This window comes from Typopeltis vanoorti, chromosome 4, assembly GCF_054136105.1.
Source record: "Typopeltis vanoorti isolate ZY-2024b chromosome 4, IOZ_Tvanoo_1.0, whole genome shotgun sequence".
NCBI classification, from domain to species: Eukaryota; Metazoa; Arthropoda; class Arachnida; order Uropygi; family Thelyphonidae; genus Typopeltis; species Typopeltis vanoorti.
This window is the reverse complement of record NC_143552.1, coordinates 66,486,752-66,506,151: the sequence shown is the minus strand read 5'-3', so window position 1 is coordinate 66,506,151 and position 19,400 is coordinate 66,486,752. Positions and strand designations below refer to the sequence as shown.

Genomic DNA, 19,400 nt, shown 5'->3' with positions numbered 1-19,400 from the left:
GCTGATTTTCATGCCAAATTTGTTACAGCTGGTATGCAACTTAGTTAGAGAACTCTGGAGACTTGCATTCCTTGCAATTCTAACTGCTGACTACAACTTGAATACAGACTATATAATATTGCTCTGTATAATGTTCCATTTAACCCATATATTATTATCGTGACACCTCCAAGGAGTCCAAAGAACCATTGCAGGAGGGCACTCTACTCCACTCTGCTGCAAACATTTCACTGTCTCTCCCTACTGTTTAATTCTTGCACTCACAACAATGCCATCTACTGCTTATCACCATGGCCAACAGTATTTTTGTCTGTGGTGTCTTGAAAAGCTTCTTCCGGAGCACTTTTTCATATACCTTTTCCAGATCTACAAAACTGAAGTACAGATCTTTGTCATATTTCCATGGTTTCTGAATTATTTGTCATAAAGTGAAAATCTGATCCTGACAACCTCTATTTGGCCAGAATTCAGCATGTTCTTCTACAAGTTTCTCTTCCACAATTTTTCTTAGTCTCTTTTTGAGTATACTTTCATAAATCTTACCTGGAATATTAATAGAGAAATTCGTTGAGTGAGGGCAACATCTGGAACAGATGTTTCTAAGAGGTTGAAACATTCATTAGTTTGAAACACTGCTCAGAGCCTGGATACGACACTATGTGAGATTCCAAACTCTCTGTCAATATTAGTAATTCTGCAGCCTTCTTCATGCCTCCCAATAATTCTTCCCTGCATGAAATCACTAGATGATGTCTTTGAGACATCATCTAGTGATTTCAAGACATCCAAGTTTGCAACTTTATTTCTTCACGAAAAGAGCTTCCTTCAAAAACAACTCACTTAGCACAGCCTTTTGCCTTTTATTCTATTGAGTGCTAGCACATGAAGCCTTTGTGTTTGATTTGAAAATGTACCTGCTTTCTACTCAAAAACATCAGTTATACAATTTGCCACAAGCTGAATTGCCTGAATTTGTGGTCATAATCTTCAGAAAAGGTCTTCATCCTTAAATTTTGGACACAATACTATTTTTTGAGTGACAGTACATACAAACATACAGTTTAAAGAAAAGGTATACTGAATGTACTGTCAGTCCAATCTGCATGTTAAGCAGGATGTAAAACTCTCATTTTGTATCAGACTGATTAAATCACCTTTAAGTAAAATGACATTAAACAACTTTGTACTATGTCGAAATGGTATTCAAATGAAACCATTTCCAATTAAAAATACCTCAGCTTCATGATGCGTTTGCTATAGAACCACTTCCCATTATAAAGAAAATACAGCTGAACACACCATAAATTGTTATGAAAGACATATTTCAAGTTTTATTCAAATTTGTTTATTGTGCTATGCAATGCAGCTATTTGCAAGAATTACATACTACTTACCCTTATTGCCATCCTATGCTTGCTTATGTCAGGTTTTTCTTTGCAACTACTATCTAGATCTCTAAAAAAACAAAAAATTTTATATAAATCTACTATACATTATGTCATAGCAGAATTGGTATTAGACAATTTTGATATTTCAATTAAATTTATAATTAAAAGAGAAGTTGCTTTTATCCCATTAAATAAGATCTCAAGTTTCCTTCACCCTCCAAAACCTCTCCAATCACCACTAAATAATTTGTGCATATACAAGATCACTTGTTCCTATGGAATTTGTTCCATAGGAACAAGTTCTGTAATTTGTTCTGTAAGAGAAACAGAACATAATAAAATATAAATCAGAGAAAAATCAATTACTATGACCAGCATACAAAAATAGCCCAAATAGCCTGCACTGACTACAATTTATTTCTCAGAGCATTAAAAGTATCATCAGAAAGGTTAAAAAACTCAATTTAAGGTATCAAACAAGGTTGATACCTACATCAGGTCAAGTCACCTTTTATCACATCTTGAACACTCTTCATCACGTTGCTTGCAACATGCACCCACCAACGTTAGTGTTTTTAAAACATTCTGCGTTAATTTTGATTTGCTTGTTGTTTAACTCAGTCATTGAAATTGTTTCATTTCACTCTCTTGATGAGGTGTCCAATAATGTACTTGAAACTAGTAGTGGTTTAAACTCAGTAAAATACCGTATATTTTCACGTATAATGTAATCCACATATAATGCGAACTAGAACTTTTGTTTGAAAACTAGCCCTAAAATGCCATGTCCACGTGATGCGATCTGTTAATCTTCTTCCATAACATTATAAATAATACAATACGAATTAACAAAAGAAATATTTATTTTAAAACAAAATGTCAAAATTCCTTAAATTCTTCTTCATCTTTTGAGTCATCAAACATTTCATTTATAAATTCATCTGTAGGCATTGCATCATCAGTGTAGCAGTTGTCGTCATCGTCATCATGCTCTCCATTTTGTTGTGCATCATCCTCGCTTTCGTATATGAAGTCATCTTCGGATCCATCGATTGAATTACTTATTCCACATTTAAGAAATGAACATTGAATCATTTCAGATGGTATCGAATCCCAAGCTTCTTTAACCCAGCTGGTGACTAGGGTGATCTCAGGCTTATGAAAATTCCCACCCTTTGTCATCCTCACCAAACCAAATGACATCCATTCTCTCCATTTTTTATGTAAGTGATCTTTAAATGGCTTAATCAAGCTGACATCAAGCAGCTGCAAAACGGAAGTTAGACCACCCGGTATGACTGCTAGGTCTGTACGTAGCTCACGTGCTTTCTCTTTGCTTGCCTCCGAGAAATGCGCCCGGAACATATCCCAGACTAGCATGCTTTGTTGATGTAACAAGCTGCCTGGACGTATGTTCCATACTTGATCCAGCCACAATTGTACACCTTCTTCATGCATCCAACCTTTCTGATTGGCGCGAACAATGACACCTCGTGGAAATTTCATATGCTTCGGAATTTTCTTCCTTTTAAATATCACTGTCGGCTTTAATTTGGTTCCGTCTGCCATGCATGCTAGAACAATGGTAAAATGTGGTTTTTCATGTCCCATTGTTTTTATGAGGACACTCTTTTCACCAACTGAGTTTACTGTTCGATTCCCAGGCATATCAAAGTACATGGGCATCTCATCCATATTGCCTATTTGGGAAAGTTCATATCCGTAACACTTCTGTAATTTTATGATAAATTTATGGAAGGACTCCACTTTTTCTTCAAGCTGCTTTGGTAACTTCTGTGCAATATTTGTTTAGTGTCATAATGTTAATGCTTTGCGTTTCATAAATCAGTTGCACCACCCAGGCGAAGCAAGAAAAGATGAAATACCTGGCGTGGCCTTGAATTTACCATTCTTGAGTTGTAGAGCTCAAAAACGAATTGCATTTCTTGTTACTATAATGCCATCTTGTCGTTATGTCAAAATCCATTCATTTAACTCTTCCTCGAGTTCTGGACAGGATGCTACATCTCCACGATGGGCACATTTGGTTTTGGAGATTTTTTCAAGACTGTCTTTTTGCTTATGTCAAAGTCTAATATTACTCTCTGCTACACCAAATTCTCTCATAGCAACACTGCTATTATGTTCTTCTGCAAACTGCATGACACGCAATTTAAATCCTGCTTCAGAAGATGAACATTTACATTTCTGGTGGCTCATTTTCAGGCTAGGTTTGTTTAACGAATAATATTTAAAATGAACTGTGGTTAAACCGATATAACTGTGCTAATATCCTGCCAAGGGGGCAGGATATTAGCACTACTTACATTACTGGCTTTATGAGCATATACGATGTGTGCTCAGTCACCGAATGCGAGTGGGTCAAGTAGATTTGGTTGCATAGGCATTAGGTAGTATATATTGTGTGTGCAAGTCTAATAAGATGTTATATTTTTTAAGATCCGCATATAATGCGAACCCCTAACTTTAAGTAGTATTTTTTACCATAAATTTTTCTCATTATACACAGTAATATACAGTAATTGTTCAACAAATAGTCTCCATGTGGAATATATATACTGGACAAATGTTAAATCCTACTGCAGCTGCATACTCTGCAGGGTTGTACTTGGCTGGAGTACAAGTATGGCAGCATGCAAGGAACACTGACGAGAATAAATTTGGATTGAAATCTGGACACTTCCTGTGTGGCAATCATATACAAAAGTCTAACTCTATTGCATGCCATATTATACAAATTTTCTTAACATGCTAACACGAAGACAGCATAAAAATTTTTGTTTTACTATTATAAAATAAAAATAAAAGAAACACTATCAGAAATAAAACAAAATTGCAGTAAACAATAAAAATATACCTGGAAAAACTCTGTGTTAAAGTTACACTTCCACATAGATTTTACCATTCTGATTGCTTAATACAACGTCAACAATGTAACCAATATTTAGAAACTCAAAATCAATCTGTTATTCATCAATGAATCTCAACTTGGTGGAGCATCCCATTTTTTTTCTTTTTGTCAAGTGTGATATATTCTTCTTATTATTATTATCATGAAGTCAAGACCTCTATGGAATCAAGAGATGCATTGCGGGAGGTCCCACTCTCACATGCACAGGTCATCGTACCTCAGTTATATGCATTCACTGTCCCTGCACTCACAACACTCTCAGGCAATGCATTCCAATCATCCACCACCCACAATGCAAAAAATCTACTCCTCATCCCCCTTGCTCACACCCACCTTATACAGTTTCCAGGGATGGCCTCTCCCCCCCCCCCCGTCTCTAGTTATTCAATGAAAAATCCATGCTAATCCGGTAATTATTCCTTAACTTATACATCTTGATCATGTCCCACTCTTTCTTCTATCCACTACATTTGGTAATTTGCATTCTCTCAATCTGTCCTCATATTCCACATTTCAGAGATCAGAAATCAAATTAGTCAATTGTCTCTGGACTCTCTTTCTCCAACATCTTATCATCCTTTTGAAAACCTGGTGACCAAATCTGTGCAGGGTAATCCATGTGGCCTGATCAAAGTATTGTACAATGGAATCAAAGCATCCTTAAGATGTCAGTGTTTTCCATATCATTCCCATAATCTGCTGTGCCATCCTCACAATTTTAGCAAAACTGTTCACAAAATTTCCAGTCTCTATCCACCACAATCCCCAAATCCTTCATCTCCTCCAAAATATTTCCACTGATACTATACTCTGCATTCCATCGTGTTTCCCAAATTTTAAAACCTTACATTTTGCAACATTAAACAGACATCCTCACACACTTGCCCATTCAGACAGTCTATTTTAGGTCCTCTTGCAAAGCTACATCTGCACCTACTTCTCATAACTCTCCCCAATTTTGCATTATCTGAAAACAACTATATATTATCACCATTTTAAGCCCTTTGGAATGTCATTTGCATACAAATTAAACAATAATGGCCCCAAAACAGACCCCTGGGGCATGCCACTAATGACTTTCCTCTTCTTAGATATCATTCCTCCATACCCAACTTGTTGACACCTATCAGTCAGCCACTCTCCAATTCAATGCACTAATCTGTTATCCAACCCCATATGTTCCAATTTAACTACTAGTTTGTCATGTGGTAATCTATCAAAAGTAAAATCTAAATATACTACTGTATATATGCATGCTGTCCATTAAAGAGAATTTACTGCTGTCCACCCAGTACTGAATCCTCTTCCTCACTAGCTTCTCCAACACCTGAACCCAACTCCAGACAAGCAGACTGTATAATTCAAAGACTTAGTCTTATCATCTCCTTTATGAAGCAGAACAATTTTGGCATCTTTCCATTCCTTTGGGGCCTGGGCTAATCTAAGACTCATGTTAAAAATGCACGTTAAAGCTGTTGTTAACTTCCTGGAACATTCTCTCAAGACACACGGTGATATCTCATGCCAAAGGTTATATGCCATGGAATTTTCTTTATATGATCTATTTTTGCTCAAGATTTTTTTGCCTTATTTGCCACCATAAACACACTCTTAATTCTGATGATTAATACTGACTTTTATGATAATCTATTTTTGAAAGCTGCATTGCACACAGTCTAATCAACCAAGTGATATAAGCTTTCCTTGGGGATTTCAACTTCCACAATTCTGACTGGCTCACCTTCTCGGCTTCATTGACCAAGATGGAACAAAAGCTGAATTGTTTGCAGTCAGTAATGATCTCATGCAAATTGCTAACCTACTTACCAGAATTCCAGGTAATCCCCATTACCCAACACTCTGGACCTTTTCTTAATCAGGTTTCTCTCCAAATATGCCTCTGATGTTACTTTTCCTTTTAGTAACTCTGACCATCACCTTGTATATATTTCTTTTTATAGGCTGTCCTCCCAGGCAATCTTAATCATGTATCCTATGGCAATACAGTAGTACCAGATTGGGGATGACTTTTGGGATTTCTATACTTCTTTTCCATTGTGCCTTTATTCTCCATGCCACTTAAAATCCTTGACCCTACTCAATGCTTGGTTTTCCAACAAATGTGCCAAAGCAATTCAAACTAAAAATGCAGCATATACTCAATGTCTCAGGCAAAAATCTCTAGTCTTTTGCTAAGCTTGGCATTCAGTCGCTAACAATTACAAAGAAATCGTCAACAAATCAAATTCTGACTTTGTAAGAGCCAAATACACTAAAGCTTATCTCTTGCTCAAGGTGCCTATATCCCTATAACAAGGTGCCTATGTCCACATTACCTTTTTCTTATGCAAGTCTTGCATAATAAGGTTGCACATCTATTTCACTCCCACCCAATTTGTATTTGTTCTCTGAACATTCAGATGCCTCCTCAGTCAAGCATTCTGATCCATTGCTAAGGCTGTTGGGCAAAACTTCTGTCCCACTGTTTTCATCTCTCTCTCTCTTCCCCTAATGGAACAGTAGTTACATCTCCTAAAGATAAAACAGATCCCTTGGCATCGGTATTCTCCTCCAACTCTTGTTTAGATGTTCAAGGCAAATATCTCCCCTATTCCACAAAACACTCTACTATGTCTCCTCTGATCTTTCATCAGAAGAATACTCACTAGCCTTGATACTAATAAAATGGTGGGTGCTCGTGAGTCAAGCACAGTGACATGTATAAGAAGAGCTCCTGATTGGGATAAGTTTTCTAGGAATAATTAATATATGCATAATTGTTTGAGTAAGAGAGGCTGTAAACGTTGTGCGCTACCAGTTTTATTAGTGTGGGGGATTTTTTTTGCAAAAACTTAATTACGAAATCTTTATTATTAGACTTAGTAACCTGCAAAAAATGGTGCTGCCATTTTTTGCAGGTTACCATTGTCATTCCATGACTTTAATTTATATTTCAGTTGTTTCGTTAAGTGTGAGGTCTGTTATATGTATTCTTTCGATTACATAAATGATTTGTGGATATTTGATGTGGATGGAAGGAGGGTATGTGTGAAGTGTGACCTGAATGAAGAATTGATGAATGCAAATATGAAATTGATGACAGAAAGTGTTAGTAGCGACACTTTCGTGGGGAAAATGAGCGCACGCTTGAAAGAGAAGGATGGTGGGGAAGAGAGGGTAAAAAATGTTAAAAAATCAGTAAAAAAGAAAAAAAGTGATTTGAAAACCGTAACGGATGTTAAAAGGGACAAAAGTGAGGTGAGAGTGATGGAAGGAAACGAAATTGAGAGAATAAATGAAACTAGAAATGGCATGACACAAAAATTGAAAGTGCAAAAAACCGAAAGAATGGATGATAGCGAAAAAAGAATGGATGATAGTTCGACGCATGTTGGACTGAAAGTGCAGAAACAAAGAAAGATGAATGAGTGTGAAAATGAGAAGAATGATAGTGAAAGTTGGATACATGTTGGACTGAAAGTATGGAAACAAAGAAGGATGAATGAGAGTGAAAGTGAGAAGAGGAGGTCGAGAGTTAGAAAGATTGAATGATAGAGAGAATGTGTCGCGAGATTCGGAAGTTGAATTGCATTGCATGAGGCAAGAAATGAAATTAAGAAAATTTGGGTAAAAACTATTAAAATAAATAATGATGGCATGAAAGAGTTAACGAAAGATGAGCGAGTGGCATTGTAGGGCAACTCCATTATTAAAGGTGTGCTGGAGGATAGAATGCACAAGGTATGTTTTCCAGGCACTAAAATGAGTAGAGTGATTGAGGCATTGGATATATGGCAGGAACGAGCAAAAGAGTTAATAGTATTAATAGTTACAAATGATTTGAGAGAGGAAGAGAGTGTGTCAGAATGGATATCAGGAGGCTGCTTAGAAGGATAAAAGAGAATAGTGTGAGAGGAAGGGTAGTTAGCGTGTTGCCTAGGTATGACTGTGGTGAAATGAGGCAGAGAGCAAAGATTATGAATGATATGCTGGCTGAAATGTGTGAGGAGACGGGAGTACAGTTTGTTAATGTGTGGAATGAGTTTGAGGGACGAAGTGAGCTGCATGGGAGCGATGGACTGAATTTGAGTGGTTATGGTGTGAGTCGCTTGGAGAGACTGCTGCTGGAAGGTAGATAAGTGAATAGAGAGAATGAATCGGATCAAGTGGGAAGTGATGTAGAACAGTGGGAGAGTAAGACAGGAGAGATTGAAGAGGTGGTTATGAATGGGGAAGTAAGTGGTATGAGTATAGAAAATGAGAGAATGGGTGTGCAAGAGGGAGCAGGGAAATGGGAAGGCTCAGGGTGGACAGGGGTACACAGCATGAGAAAGGTGGATGCTCCAAGAGGAGGTGAGCATGTGTAGGCAGAAAAGGAATGAGATGACCAGTGATCAAGAGGAAACAGTTGGAATTGAAAAGGGTTTTAAAATGAAGAAGCAGAAAGGGAAATGGCACCAGTCAAGCATGGAGAGATAACATCGAGTGAGTGGTAGTATCAGTGGAACTAGCTGTAGATCCTGAAATGATCTGTTGTGTTTGTATACAAATGCTAGAAGTATAAGAAACAAGGCAGATGAAATGGTTGCACTAATTGCGTCTGTTCACCCAAAGATTGTAGGAATAAGTGAGACATCGTTGGAAGAGGATGACATCCTGACAGGAATAGAGATGGAAGGGTATGATGTGTTTTGTGAGGACAGAACGGGTAAAAAAGGTGGAGTGCTATTGATGATAGAGAAAGAGTTATGTCCATATAAAGTAGAGATGCAAGAGGGGAAATAATGCCAGTAGTTTTGAGGCAGTACGGTGTGAGATAGAGGTGAATGGTATCAAATACTTGGTGGGATGTTGTTATAGACCAGGTAATGTGGATGGTGGTGATAATGAAATGTGTAATAAAATTAGCCAAGCAAATAAGAAAAGAGTGATCATTATGGGAGATTTTGATTATGACAATATAGACTGGAATGTAGAGATAGCAACTGGAAGCAAAGAAAATGAGTTTATTGAGTTTTTGAGGGATAACTACCTCAGACAGCATGTAACAGAGGGCACACGAGGATCGAGAGTCTTGGATTTGGTCATCTCATCAGAGGATGTAATTATAAATGAAGTGTCAAATCACCCACTAATTGGTGAGAGTGATCATGGTGGTAGCCAGCAGTGTGAGGACCTCTGTAGGGAAAGGGTATATGTGGAACTACAAGGGGATGATTATGAAGAGTTCAGGAGACAGCTTGCAGGCATAGCATGGAATGAGGATTTAGCTGGAAAAGAGATCAATGCAGCTTGGGGAATTTTCAAAAAGTGTTTAGTAGATGCAATGTCTAAACGTATTCCAAGGGTGAGAAGGTAAATAAGGTGGGTGTGAGATGGATGAATAAAGAGATTAAGCATGCGATACAGAGAAAAATGGCATTGTGGAGGCAGCATAAGATAAGTGGAAATAACCAATTCCATGAGGTCTACAAAGACCAAGCAAGGAGGGTGACTTGGTTCGTGAGAGTAGCAAAAGAGAGGTATGAACAGCAGCTAGCCAATGAAGCCAAAAAGAATCCTAAGGAGTTCTTTCGATATGTAGCCAGCAAAAGAAAGAATGATTATGGAAGGATGACACTGATTGGAGAAAATGGTATAAAGAAAGCTGATGCAGAATGTGTGGTGGAGATACTTAATGAGCTGTTCATAAAGATCTTTCAGTCTTGTGAATGTGACTTCATGGAGGGATTGAGAGCAGTTGATGATGAGGAGGAGAGACTGACTGTAGGTGAGCAAGAGGTTAATGGGAAGTTGAGTAAACTAGATGTTAATAAGGGACTTGATAATATATCACCACGTATTCTGAAAGAATGTGCCAGGGAGTTGACACCTGCCTTGATGTATTTTTTTAACATGAGTCTTGCACTCGGTCATGTTACTAAGGAGTGGAAGGAGAGCAAGATTGTGCCACTTCATAAAGGAGGTGATCCAACTCAAGCATCAAACTATGGGCCTATATGTGTGTCAGATGTTGTGGTTAAGTTGTTGGAGAAGCTTGTGGGAACTAGGATCCAGAGTTCGGTTGATAACAATGGTATTATCTTTGATGGACAGCATGGATTTGCTAAAGGGAGGTCATGTTTTAGTAAGTTACTTACTTATTACAATAAAGTGACTGCTTCCTTGGACAGAGAAAAGGATACATAGTAATATACTTGGATTTTGCAAAGGCTTTTGATAGAGTACCTCATGATAGGTTGACAGTCAAACTATAGCAGAGGAGGTTGGATATTAGATTGGTGCACTGGTTTGGAGACTGACTATCTGATTGGTATCAACAAGTTGTGTATGGGGGAACAATATCCAGGAAAAGGAAAGTCACCAGTGGAGGGCCTCAGGGGTCTGTTTTAGGTATATTACTGTTTAACTTGTATATTAATGATATAGGTGAAGATTTGAATGGAGATATTCAGTTGTTTGCAAATGATGCAAAGTTGGGATGAACCATGAAGTGTAGTGAAGATGTTGTGGCCTTACAGGAAGACCTGAATAGATTGAGTGATTGGGCAAGGAAATGGGGATGTGAGTTCAATGTTGCAAAATGTAAGGTTTTAAATTTTGGAAAACAAAGATAGGATGCAGAATTTATGCTTGGTGAGAATATATTGTTGGAGGTAGAGGAAATAAGAGATCTGGGGGGTGATAGTGGATAAGGATCTAAAATTATGGGGACACATAGCCAAAACTGTGAAGACAACACAAAGGCTTCTGGGAATGATGCAGCAGACACTAACTTGTAGAAGTAGGGAGATTCTTGTTCCATTGTATAAGGCTTTGATTAGGCCACACATGGACTATTGTGCCCAGATTTGGTCACCTGGTTTTCAGAAGGATGAAGAGTTGTTGGAAAGGGTCCAAAGGCGACTGACTAAGGTAGTTTTTTGACCTCTGGAATGTTGAGTATGAGGAAAGATTGGGAAGATGCAATTTGCAGAGTCTGGTGGACATGAGGAAGATGGGAGATAAGATAGAGACCTACAAGTTGGTAAGGGGTTGTTATAGGATCATTGCTGGAGAAGTTCTACAGAAAATAGTGGGAGATTGGGGAGAACTAGAGGTCATCCCTGGAAACTGTATAAAGAGGGTGTGAGTAATGGAGTGAGAGGCAGGTTTTTTTCGTGCAGAGTTGTGAATGTTTGGAATGCCTTGCCTCAGAATGTGGTGTCTGCAAAGAGTTTGAATGTTTTTAAAACACGGTATGATGAGCTATGTGTGTGTGATAAAAGGACCTCCCAGATGGGTCTTTGATTCCACGAGTTCTTGGGGTGGTAATAATAATAATAATAATAAGCTCTTCTGGCACAGATGGTGTTCTTCCAGCTGTGCCAGAACTATGAGCTTATGTTCCTAAATTAATACCCATCATGTATTGCCTTTATAAGATGTCATAGCCATCTGGAAGCTAGTTTTTAATAGGGAAATTAAAGTCAGCTATTAAATTATCACCTCACTGTCCTCATCTCAGTACTCTGAAAAGTGATGGAAAAAGTTATAAATAGCTTCTTCACCACCTAGAGACCCATCAGTTAGCTGAACAATCTCATCAACTTCAAACACAAGATTGCTATCTGCATTCAGTAACGTTATTCTTCCAATTTCATTCTTTCTTTCTTTTACTTGCAGCATAATGATAAAAAATTCTTTTTGACTGCCTTTAGCCTGCACAGCTAATTTCTTTTCATACTCTGATTTAGCCTTTTGCACAATACTCTTAACTTTTCTGGCATGCACTTTATATATTTCATAACATCCTCTCACTCTTATTCTCACAATTTCTTCCACATCATCTTTTTCTTATGACATCTCTTGCATAATAAGGTTGTACATCCATTTCACTCACACCTGATTTGTATTTACTCTTCGAACATTCAGATACTTCCTTATTTAAGCAATTTTTCCAATTCCTATGCATTGCTAATATCTTTCCCATTCAGTAATAGATACTACAGGACCAAAGATAGTTCTCCTAAATTGGTTACAATTTCCAACTTTGTAGTTCAGCATATAACCTGTCCTAATTGCAACATCTATATAGTTAACTACTTTCTAGGAAAACACAGCATGATCTTTATCATCAACTTCTGGTAAAATACTTGTATTTTTTAATGGTGACCTTCCCTATTATGTGATGATGAAATCTAACTTGACCCTGAGTTCCTTCTCTTGCATGTTACTTGAGGAAGTTTGCATGTTACTTCAGTTTGTAGCCACTAGAGGGCTACATGGTGTGTAGTGTTTGTGGATAGCTCCTGAACAGATAAGTGATATTTTGAGTAATAATTGGTGAATTTGCATAGTATTTACATAGTATTGTTTACTTTTAGTATTTTAGCGTGTCTGGGTGATTTTTGTGTGTTTTTTTAGTATTTTAATAGTAAATTGATAGATACGATTATCTGTGCACATGGCTCCCATAAACAGGAATACAAAGATGGCATCCAGCTGCCATATTTGTCTAAACGTTTTAACTTAAAGGATTCAGTGTACCATTTGCGAAATGTATGCATCGAGGAGAGCGGTTTTGAGTCTGGTTAAACAACGATAGTGGAGTGAATGTGTGCAAAAAGTGTAAAGAATGTGAGGATTTAAAGAGTGTTTCAGGTCGTGTGAGTGATATTGTTGTTGAAAGTGAGAATCTAGATAAGAGTGATATGCGAGGTATGAATGGTGATATTTGCGAGGTAGTAACTGATAGTTGTGAGAGTGGTGTTGAAAGTGAGAATGAAGGTAAACATACAGAACGATTGAATGAATCATCGGAGAATAAAAATGATGACACTAACGCAATGAGTGAGATCATTCTATTACACGGAGCGATACAAAGGACAAATCGACAGCTGAAGCATTGGCAAAAATGTTTACCAAGCATACCGGCTAATAATCGGCAAAAGCATGATAGAAAAAATAAGGGTATGATAGTGAGTGTAAACAAAATGAAAGAGCGAGTGTTGTATGGAGATTCCTTGGTAAGAGGTGTGTTAGTTGACAGTTTAGCAAAATCGTACCAACCTAGTGTGAATGTTAAGAATGTAAGCAAGTCAATTAGAATGCAAAAGCAGCGAGTGAAAGAATTGATAGTGGTAGCAGGTACAAATGATTTGAAAGGAAACAAAAAGGCTATGAGTGAGGATGTGAAGGAATTGCTTGAGGTAGCAAAAGAGAAGAGTGAGAGAGTTAGGATGGTGAGTCTGTTGCCACGGTATGACAGTGAAGAGTATAGAAGGAGGGCCATAATTGCTAATGACTTTATGCATGAATTATGCAGGATGAGTGGTGTGGAATTTGTAGATGTGTGGAATGAATTTGATGGGCGAAAGGATTTATATAAAATGGATGGTTTACATTTGAATGGATTTGGTGTACAGAGACTTGAAAAGATGTTGTTGAACGTAGTGGAAGTGAATGTGCAGAATCAGGGAAACTAGAGTTATTATAGGGGGGGGGGAAGTAGATATGCAAACTTCAGGGAGACAGTTGAGTGAGTGTATGAATGTGTGTAATATGCCCAAGTGAGTAGGAAACACCACAGATCAGAATGGGATAGATAGTTAGTATAAGGCATCAAAATAGGGATGGGACAAATCAGCTTCTGCAATTCATGTATACTAATGCCAGAACTATTAGGAACAAGAAGGAAGAATTTTTGGCCTTGGTTGGCACTTCCAGATAACAGGTTATTGGCATTAGTGACACATGGCTGACAGAAGATGACACAGCTAGTGGGATTGAATGTTAGGGGTATGGTGTGTTCAGCAGTGACAGGGAGAATGAAATGGGGGGAGGAGTGTTATTGATGATAGCTGATGAGCTACAGCCAAGGAGAATAGAAGTGGAACTGCAGGATAAAGAAAAGAGCACATTTGAGGCTATTTGGTGTGAGATTGAAACTAGCAGAACAAAATGTACAGTTCGGTGCTGCTATAGACCAGATGATGGAATAGATGGTGGAGATAGTATGCATAAGCAAATAGAAGAAATGAGTGGAAAGAGGGTAATTATTATGGGAGATTTCCACTATGGTAACATTGAGTGGAAGGAGGACAGGACACATGGGAGGAAGGAATTGGATTTTATGCGATTATTAAGGGATAACAATCTGCGACAGCATGTAATGGAAAATACTAGGGGTCAGAGAGTGCTTGACCTAGTAACTGCATCTGAGAATTTGGCTGTAATGAATATGACCACGTTGCCACCAATTGGTGAGAGTGATCATAGGATCTTGACTTGGGAGGTGGCTAAAGGTGTGGAATTTAAGCTGGAGCTGCAAAAAAAAGAAACAACTATGGAGGGAATTTAAGGAGAAAGATGACCGGCAGGCACATAAACGGTATAAAACGCAGGCCAGAAGGGTAATGAATGTGGTAAGAAAAGCAAAAAAGGATTATGAAAGAACATTGGCCATGCAGGCTAAAGAGAATCCCAAACAGTTTTTTCGATATGTTGCAAGTAAAAGAAAAAATGTATATGGCAGAATGATTTTAAAGAATGCCGATGGTAGGGAGGTAACCGAATCAGTTGATATAGTTGAATTACTGAGCGAGCACTTTGCAAGAATATATCATCCAGGTGGTGACATTGCAGAAATGAACGAACCAATAGATTATACGGGAACTGTGGTGAATGAAGTGGAGGTGAGTAGTCTATTGCAAAACCTCAATGTCAATACATCTGTGGGATTGGATGGTATACCAGCTCATGTCGTACGTGAAGCAGCTAAAGAATTGTCAGTACCCTTGACCGTTTAATTTGAGTCTCGGGTCTGGGTTAGTCCCGAGGGGGTGGAAAGAGGGGAAAATAGTTCCACTGCATAAAGGAGGTTCCAAGACTGCTGTTGTAAATTACCGACCGATCAGCATATCAGGAATCGTTGTCAAGGACTTGGAGAAAATAGTCAAGAGAAAAATACAGGATTGGATAGATGAAAATGGGATATTGTATGGGGGACAACATGGTTTTGTGAAGGGTAGATCATGCCTCAGTAACTTGCTCACGTTTTATAACACAGTGACGGCTGAACTGGATAACGGTAATGGGACCTTGGCAAGGTCCAGTAATTCTACTGGACCTTGCCAAGGTCTTTGACAGGATACCATATGGACCTATAATCAGTAAACTGGAGCAGATGGGGATGGATATAGGGTTGGTGAGATGGATAGGAGGGTGGTTAATGGAGAGATATCAGAGAGTAGTTTATTCAGGAGTTGAGTCCAAAAGATGGCTCGTGACTAGTGGTGTGCTGCAGGGTTCTGTTATTGGACCACTACTTTTCAATTTGTTCATTAAAGATATAGGAAAGCATCTGAGAGGAAGTGTTCGCTTGTTTGCTGATAATGAAAAGTTGGGTAGAGCAATTGTGAGTGCATAGGATGTCAAAATTTTGCAAGATGATTTGGATGGTTTGGAGGACTGGGACAAGGAAAATGGATGTCAATTTAACGTGGCAAAGTGTAAGGTTATGCATTTTGGGATGAAACGATTAGCAGCAGTATATCACAATGGTGGAAACGTACTCCAGGAGATTGATAAGGCCAGGGATTTGGGAGTGTTGGTGGACAGGGAGTTGAAGTTTAGGGGGCATATCACATCGCAAAAGTGGCTAAATTAGCTCATCAAAATCACTTGGTTTCTGAAAAATACTTTAACAAGCAGAGACAAACAAGTTATTGTTCCTCTGTATCGAGCCTTAATAAGACCCCATCTAGACTACTGTGCCCAGATATGGGCACCAGGGTTTCTTCTTGATGGAGAGGAGGTGGAGAGGATCCAGAGACGAGTGACCAAGAGGATAGCAGGTCTGTGGAATGAACCTCATGAGAACAGGTTGAAGATTTGTGGGTTGCAAAAATTGGTTGATAGACAGAAAAGGGGTGATATGATTGAGACATTCAAATTACTGAAGGGTTTCTATAAGATAGTGTACACCCCATCTAGACTACTTTGCCCAGATATGGGCACCAGGGTTTCTTCTTGATGGGGAGGAGGTGGAGAGGATCCAGTGACGAGTGACCTAGATGATAGCAGGTCTGTGGAATGAACCTTATGAGAACAGGTTGAAGATTTGTGGGTTGCAAAAATTGGTTGATAGGCAGAAAAGGGGTGATATGATTGAGACATTCAAATCACTGAAGGGTTTCTATAAGATTAACCTGGAAGATATTTTTGAGAATAGGACTGGTGGTGGGAGGACTAGGAGCCATACACGGAAGCTGGGCAAGAATGTGGTTAGTAGGGGTGTTAGAGCTAGGTTTTTTACTTGGAGAGTGGTGAATGAGTGAAATAAGTTGCCAGCATCTCTTGTGGGTGCTATGACCATGAATGAGTTCAAGGCGAGGTATGATAGATACTGTGTGAATGTCGAATAGTCGTTCCTGACATGATGTTAGGCCTCCCTCAATGAGTTTGTCAACTCCTTAGAGTTGCCTGAAATAATAATAATAATAAGTTGCCTTGCAAGAACTTAATAAATTCCTCCTTCATTCATATCATGAGGTTTATCTGCTACCCAATCAATGTTTGGATAATTTAAGTAACTTTTAATCAATGCTTACTCTAAGCTATGCAGGTTAATGCTGCACAGCGACTGAGATGCCCCAGTACACACCGAATTGTTGCCACACAGCTGAAATTTTATTTTCAATGCTACTTTTTTTTATGTGTATTACAAAAAATGATTTTTATAGTGCCATGTATCATCAGTTCATGTAAAAATGTAATGATCAGAGCAGTAGCAGGTCTGTGCGACCTTAAAAAAAAAAAATATTAGAAGAACTAGTGCCCATAATGATCACTCATTTAGTACCCATCAGAGAATTTGGCAATGCATTTCATTGTTCACAACAGCAGAACAAACAGGTCTGTATCAACATCCCCACCATATATTTCATCCATTTAGCCTCCACTCACTGACCTCAACTCATTGCTACATGGAACATTATTATTATTATTGATGTCATGTTTTTCTACTCTAACTGGATTTAAGTCATCTGATATCATTAGTTGTAATCCCTCCCCCTCCTCACTGATCTCTTCTATCATTTCTAAAAGTATTGTACCCTTTACACTTATCTTGATTATTACAAGCTCTAACTCTGATAGCCAGGTTTCACTAATGTCAACAATCTTAGTCCACAATGTATTCAACCAAAGCAATGAACTCAACCCCCTTTGTTCCTGATGCTCTTGGCATTTTGTACAGACATAACAAATTACTACTTAGCTTTTTCTTATACTGAAATCTACAGTCTGCTTGGCACAGGTGGACAAATTTCTCTTTTCCTCCCCAGATACACTCAAAAGGTCCAGACCCCAAGTGCACATTTCCACCCCTTCTCCAGATATATAACCATGCCCAATGACTTTCATATCATTATTAAGTTTGTATACCTTTGCTGAACTTACACACACATTCTCATCATTCCCCCCGCCCTTGATGATCCAGTTTACTCCTGATTCTCTGCATTAGGTCTCACCCCCATAAAAAATTTTGCCAGGTTTCTCATACCAAATCCACTCAAGTGTTTTTCTACCATTGAATCACTTGCAATCATAGATTTTCTTCTTAACTCCTGCTTTTTTCTTAGTGCCTCCATAGCACAATTGGAAGAACAACAGTACATTGCATCCTTCAATTGGAAAAGGCCTAAGCTCGAGAATCATCACGATGGGAAGAATCTTTATATGGACTTTTTCAATCGAAGATGAGTTAGCCAATCTCATATGGAGGTAGTAGGATTTTTTCTCCTGGAAACTTGGGTTTTTCATCCCTCAAACAGACACATCGGTCCTTCAGAACACACGCAATTTACAGACAAAAAATACTAGCTGTGGTGGGGGTGGGTAGTAGATGGTGCTGATGTTGATGATTGGTAGTAGAGGTTAGGTGTAGTGGTGGAGAGAGAGAGTTGTACAATAGGTGTCCTCCCGCGATGAGTCTTCGGACTCCTTGGAGGTGTCACAAATAATAATAATAACTCGGTACTATCATATCTTGGTAGCAAACCAACAAATGTCATTCTCTCAATTTTCTTTCTTGCTTCTTCTAACAGTCCTTTCGTATCCTCACTCATTAGTGGCATATGGTGGATATTCAAGTGGGTGTACTGTGGCAAGGCAACATTATTAAAAATAATTAAATTTGTATAAAAAACTTACTTTATTAAAAAAAAGTTCTAACTATACACCACTTCAATCCTTCCTTTCTGAGATATAAATGCTATGTAAATTTGAAAGGGCTAGATTTTTTTTTTTAAATAGTTTTTAACAATATTTAACTTGACATTATATTCTCAGTTTAAAATATGGACTCACCATATTTTAAATCTTCAACACTGTTCTGAGTTGTCAAGAAGGATAAAAATAAATGTCAGTTTAAAAAAAAATACACAATTATATAACAGAAAATCACAAGGTAAAACTAACTACACTTCTCTTCTCAGCTGCAGAAGATAATCTACTGAGCAGAACTAAGCTGCCTCTGTGGTTGTGAGTCTCCACACTTTTAATTCTTGTGCAAATTCACTAGCAAAAGTATGCTGTTTAGTCTCTAACACAGATGCTTCACTGCAGGCTCCTCACAGGGAACCACATTTCATATATGACTAATCAAGGTGTGTTTCAATGGCAATGTTTGACTTATCTGATTTACAGTCACACTGCAAATGTCTTGATATTTGCAACAGTTCATGACTACTTATTTTAAATAAATAACTGATATAGATAAAACATATTTATTTGAAATAAATAATTGATATAAATAAAAATAATAAATTTATTTCAAATAGATAACTGTTCAAAAATGATTTCTTCACGAATTTTCTGGTGTGCGCTGCACACCTGGAATATACACTCTTATCTTTCATACTATATTTGTCACTACTTAAATTCAGTTTCAACAAGCACTACCATCTGTTTTATTTTTATGTTTTTCTATTACATTTGTCAGATATTTAATTTTTGTTCCTGAGAAGCCAAGTATTGAATCCATCAGCAAGTCTAAATTTTATGATCGAATCACCATACCATATCACTTCTATAAT

The 19,400-nt window shown here is 38.0% G+C and overlaps 1 protein-coding gene across 7 annotated transcripts in view; it reads right to left on the bottom strand.

Annotated features, from left to right (window-relative positions):
- Positions 1-19,400, bottom strand: part of Nt5b (5' nucleotidase B) — a 580,494-nt gene that overhangs the window by 63,458 nt on the left and 497,636 nt on the right. For all 7 annotated transcript variants that reach the window (XM_090391852.1, XM_090391851.1, XM_090391857.1 and 4 more), the window contains one exon: positions 1,395-1,455. In XM_090391852.1, the coding sequence (XP_090247978.1) occupies positions 1,395-1,455 (61 nt within the window). The remainder of the gene's footprint in view (positions 1-1,394; positions 1,456-19,400) is intronic.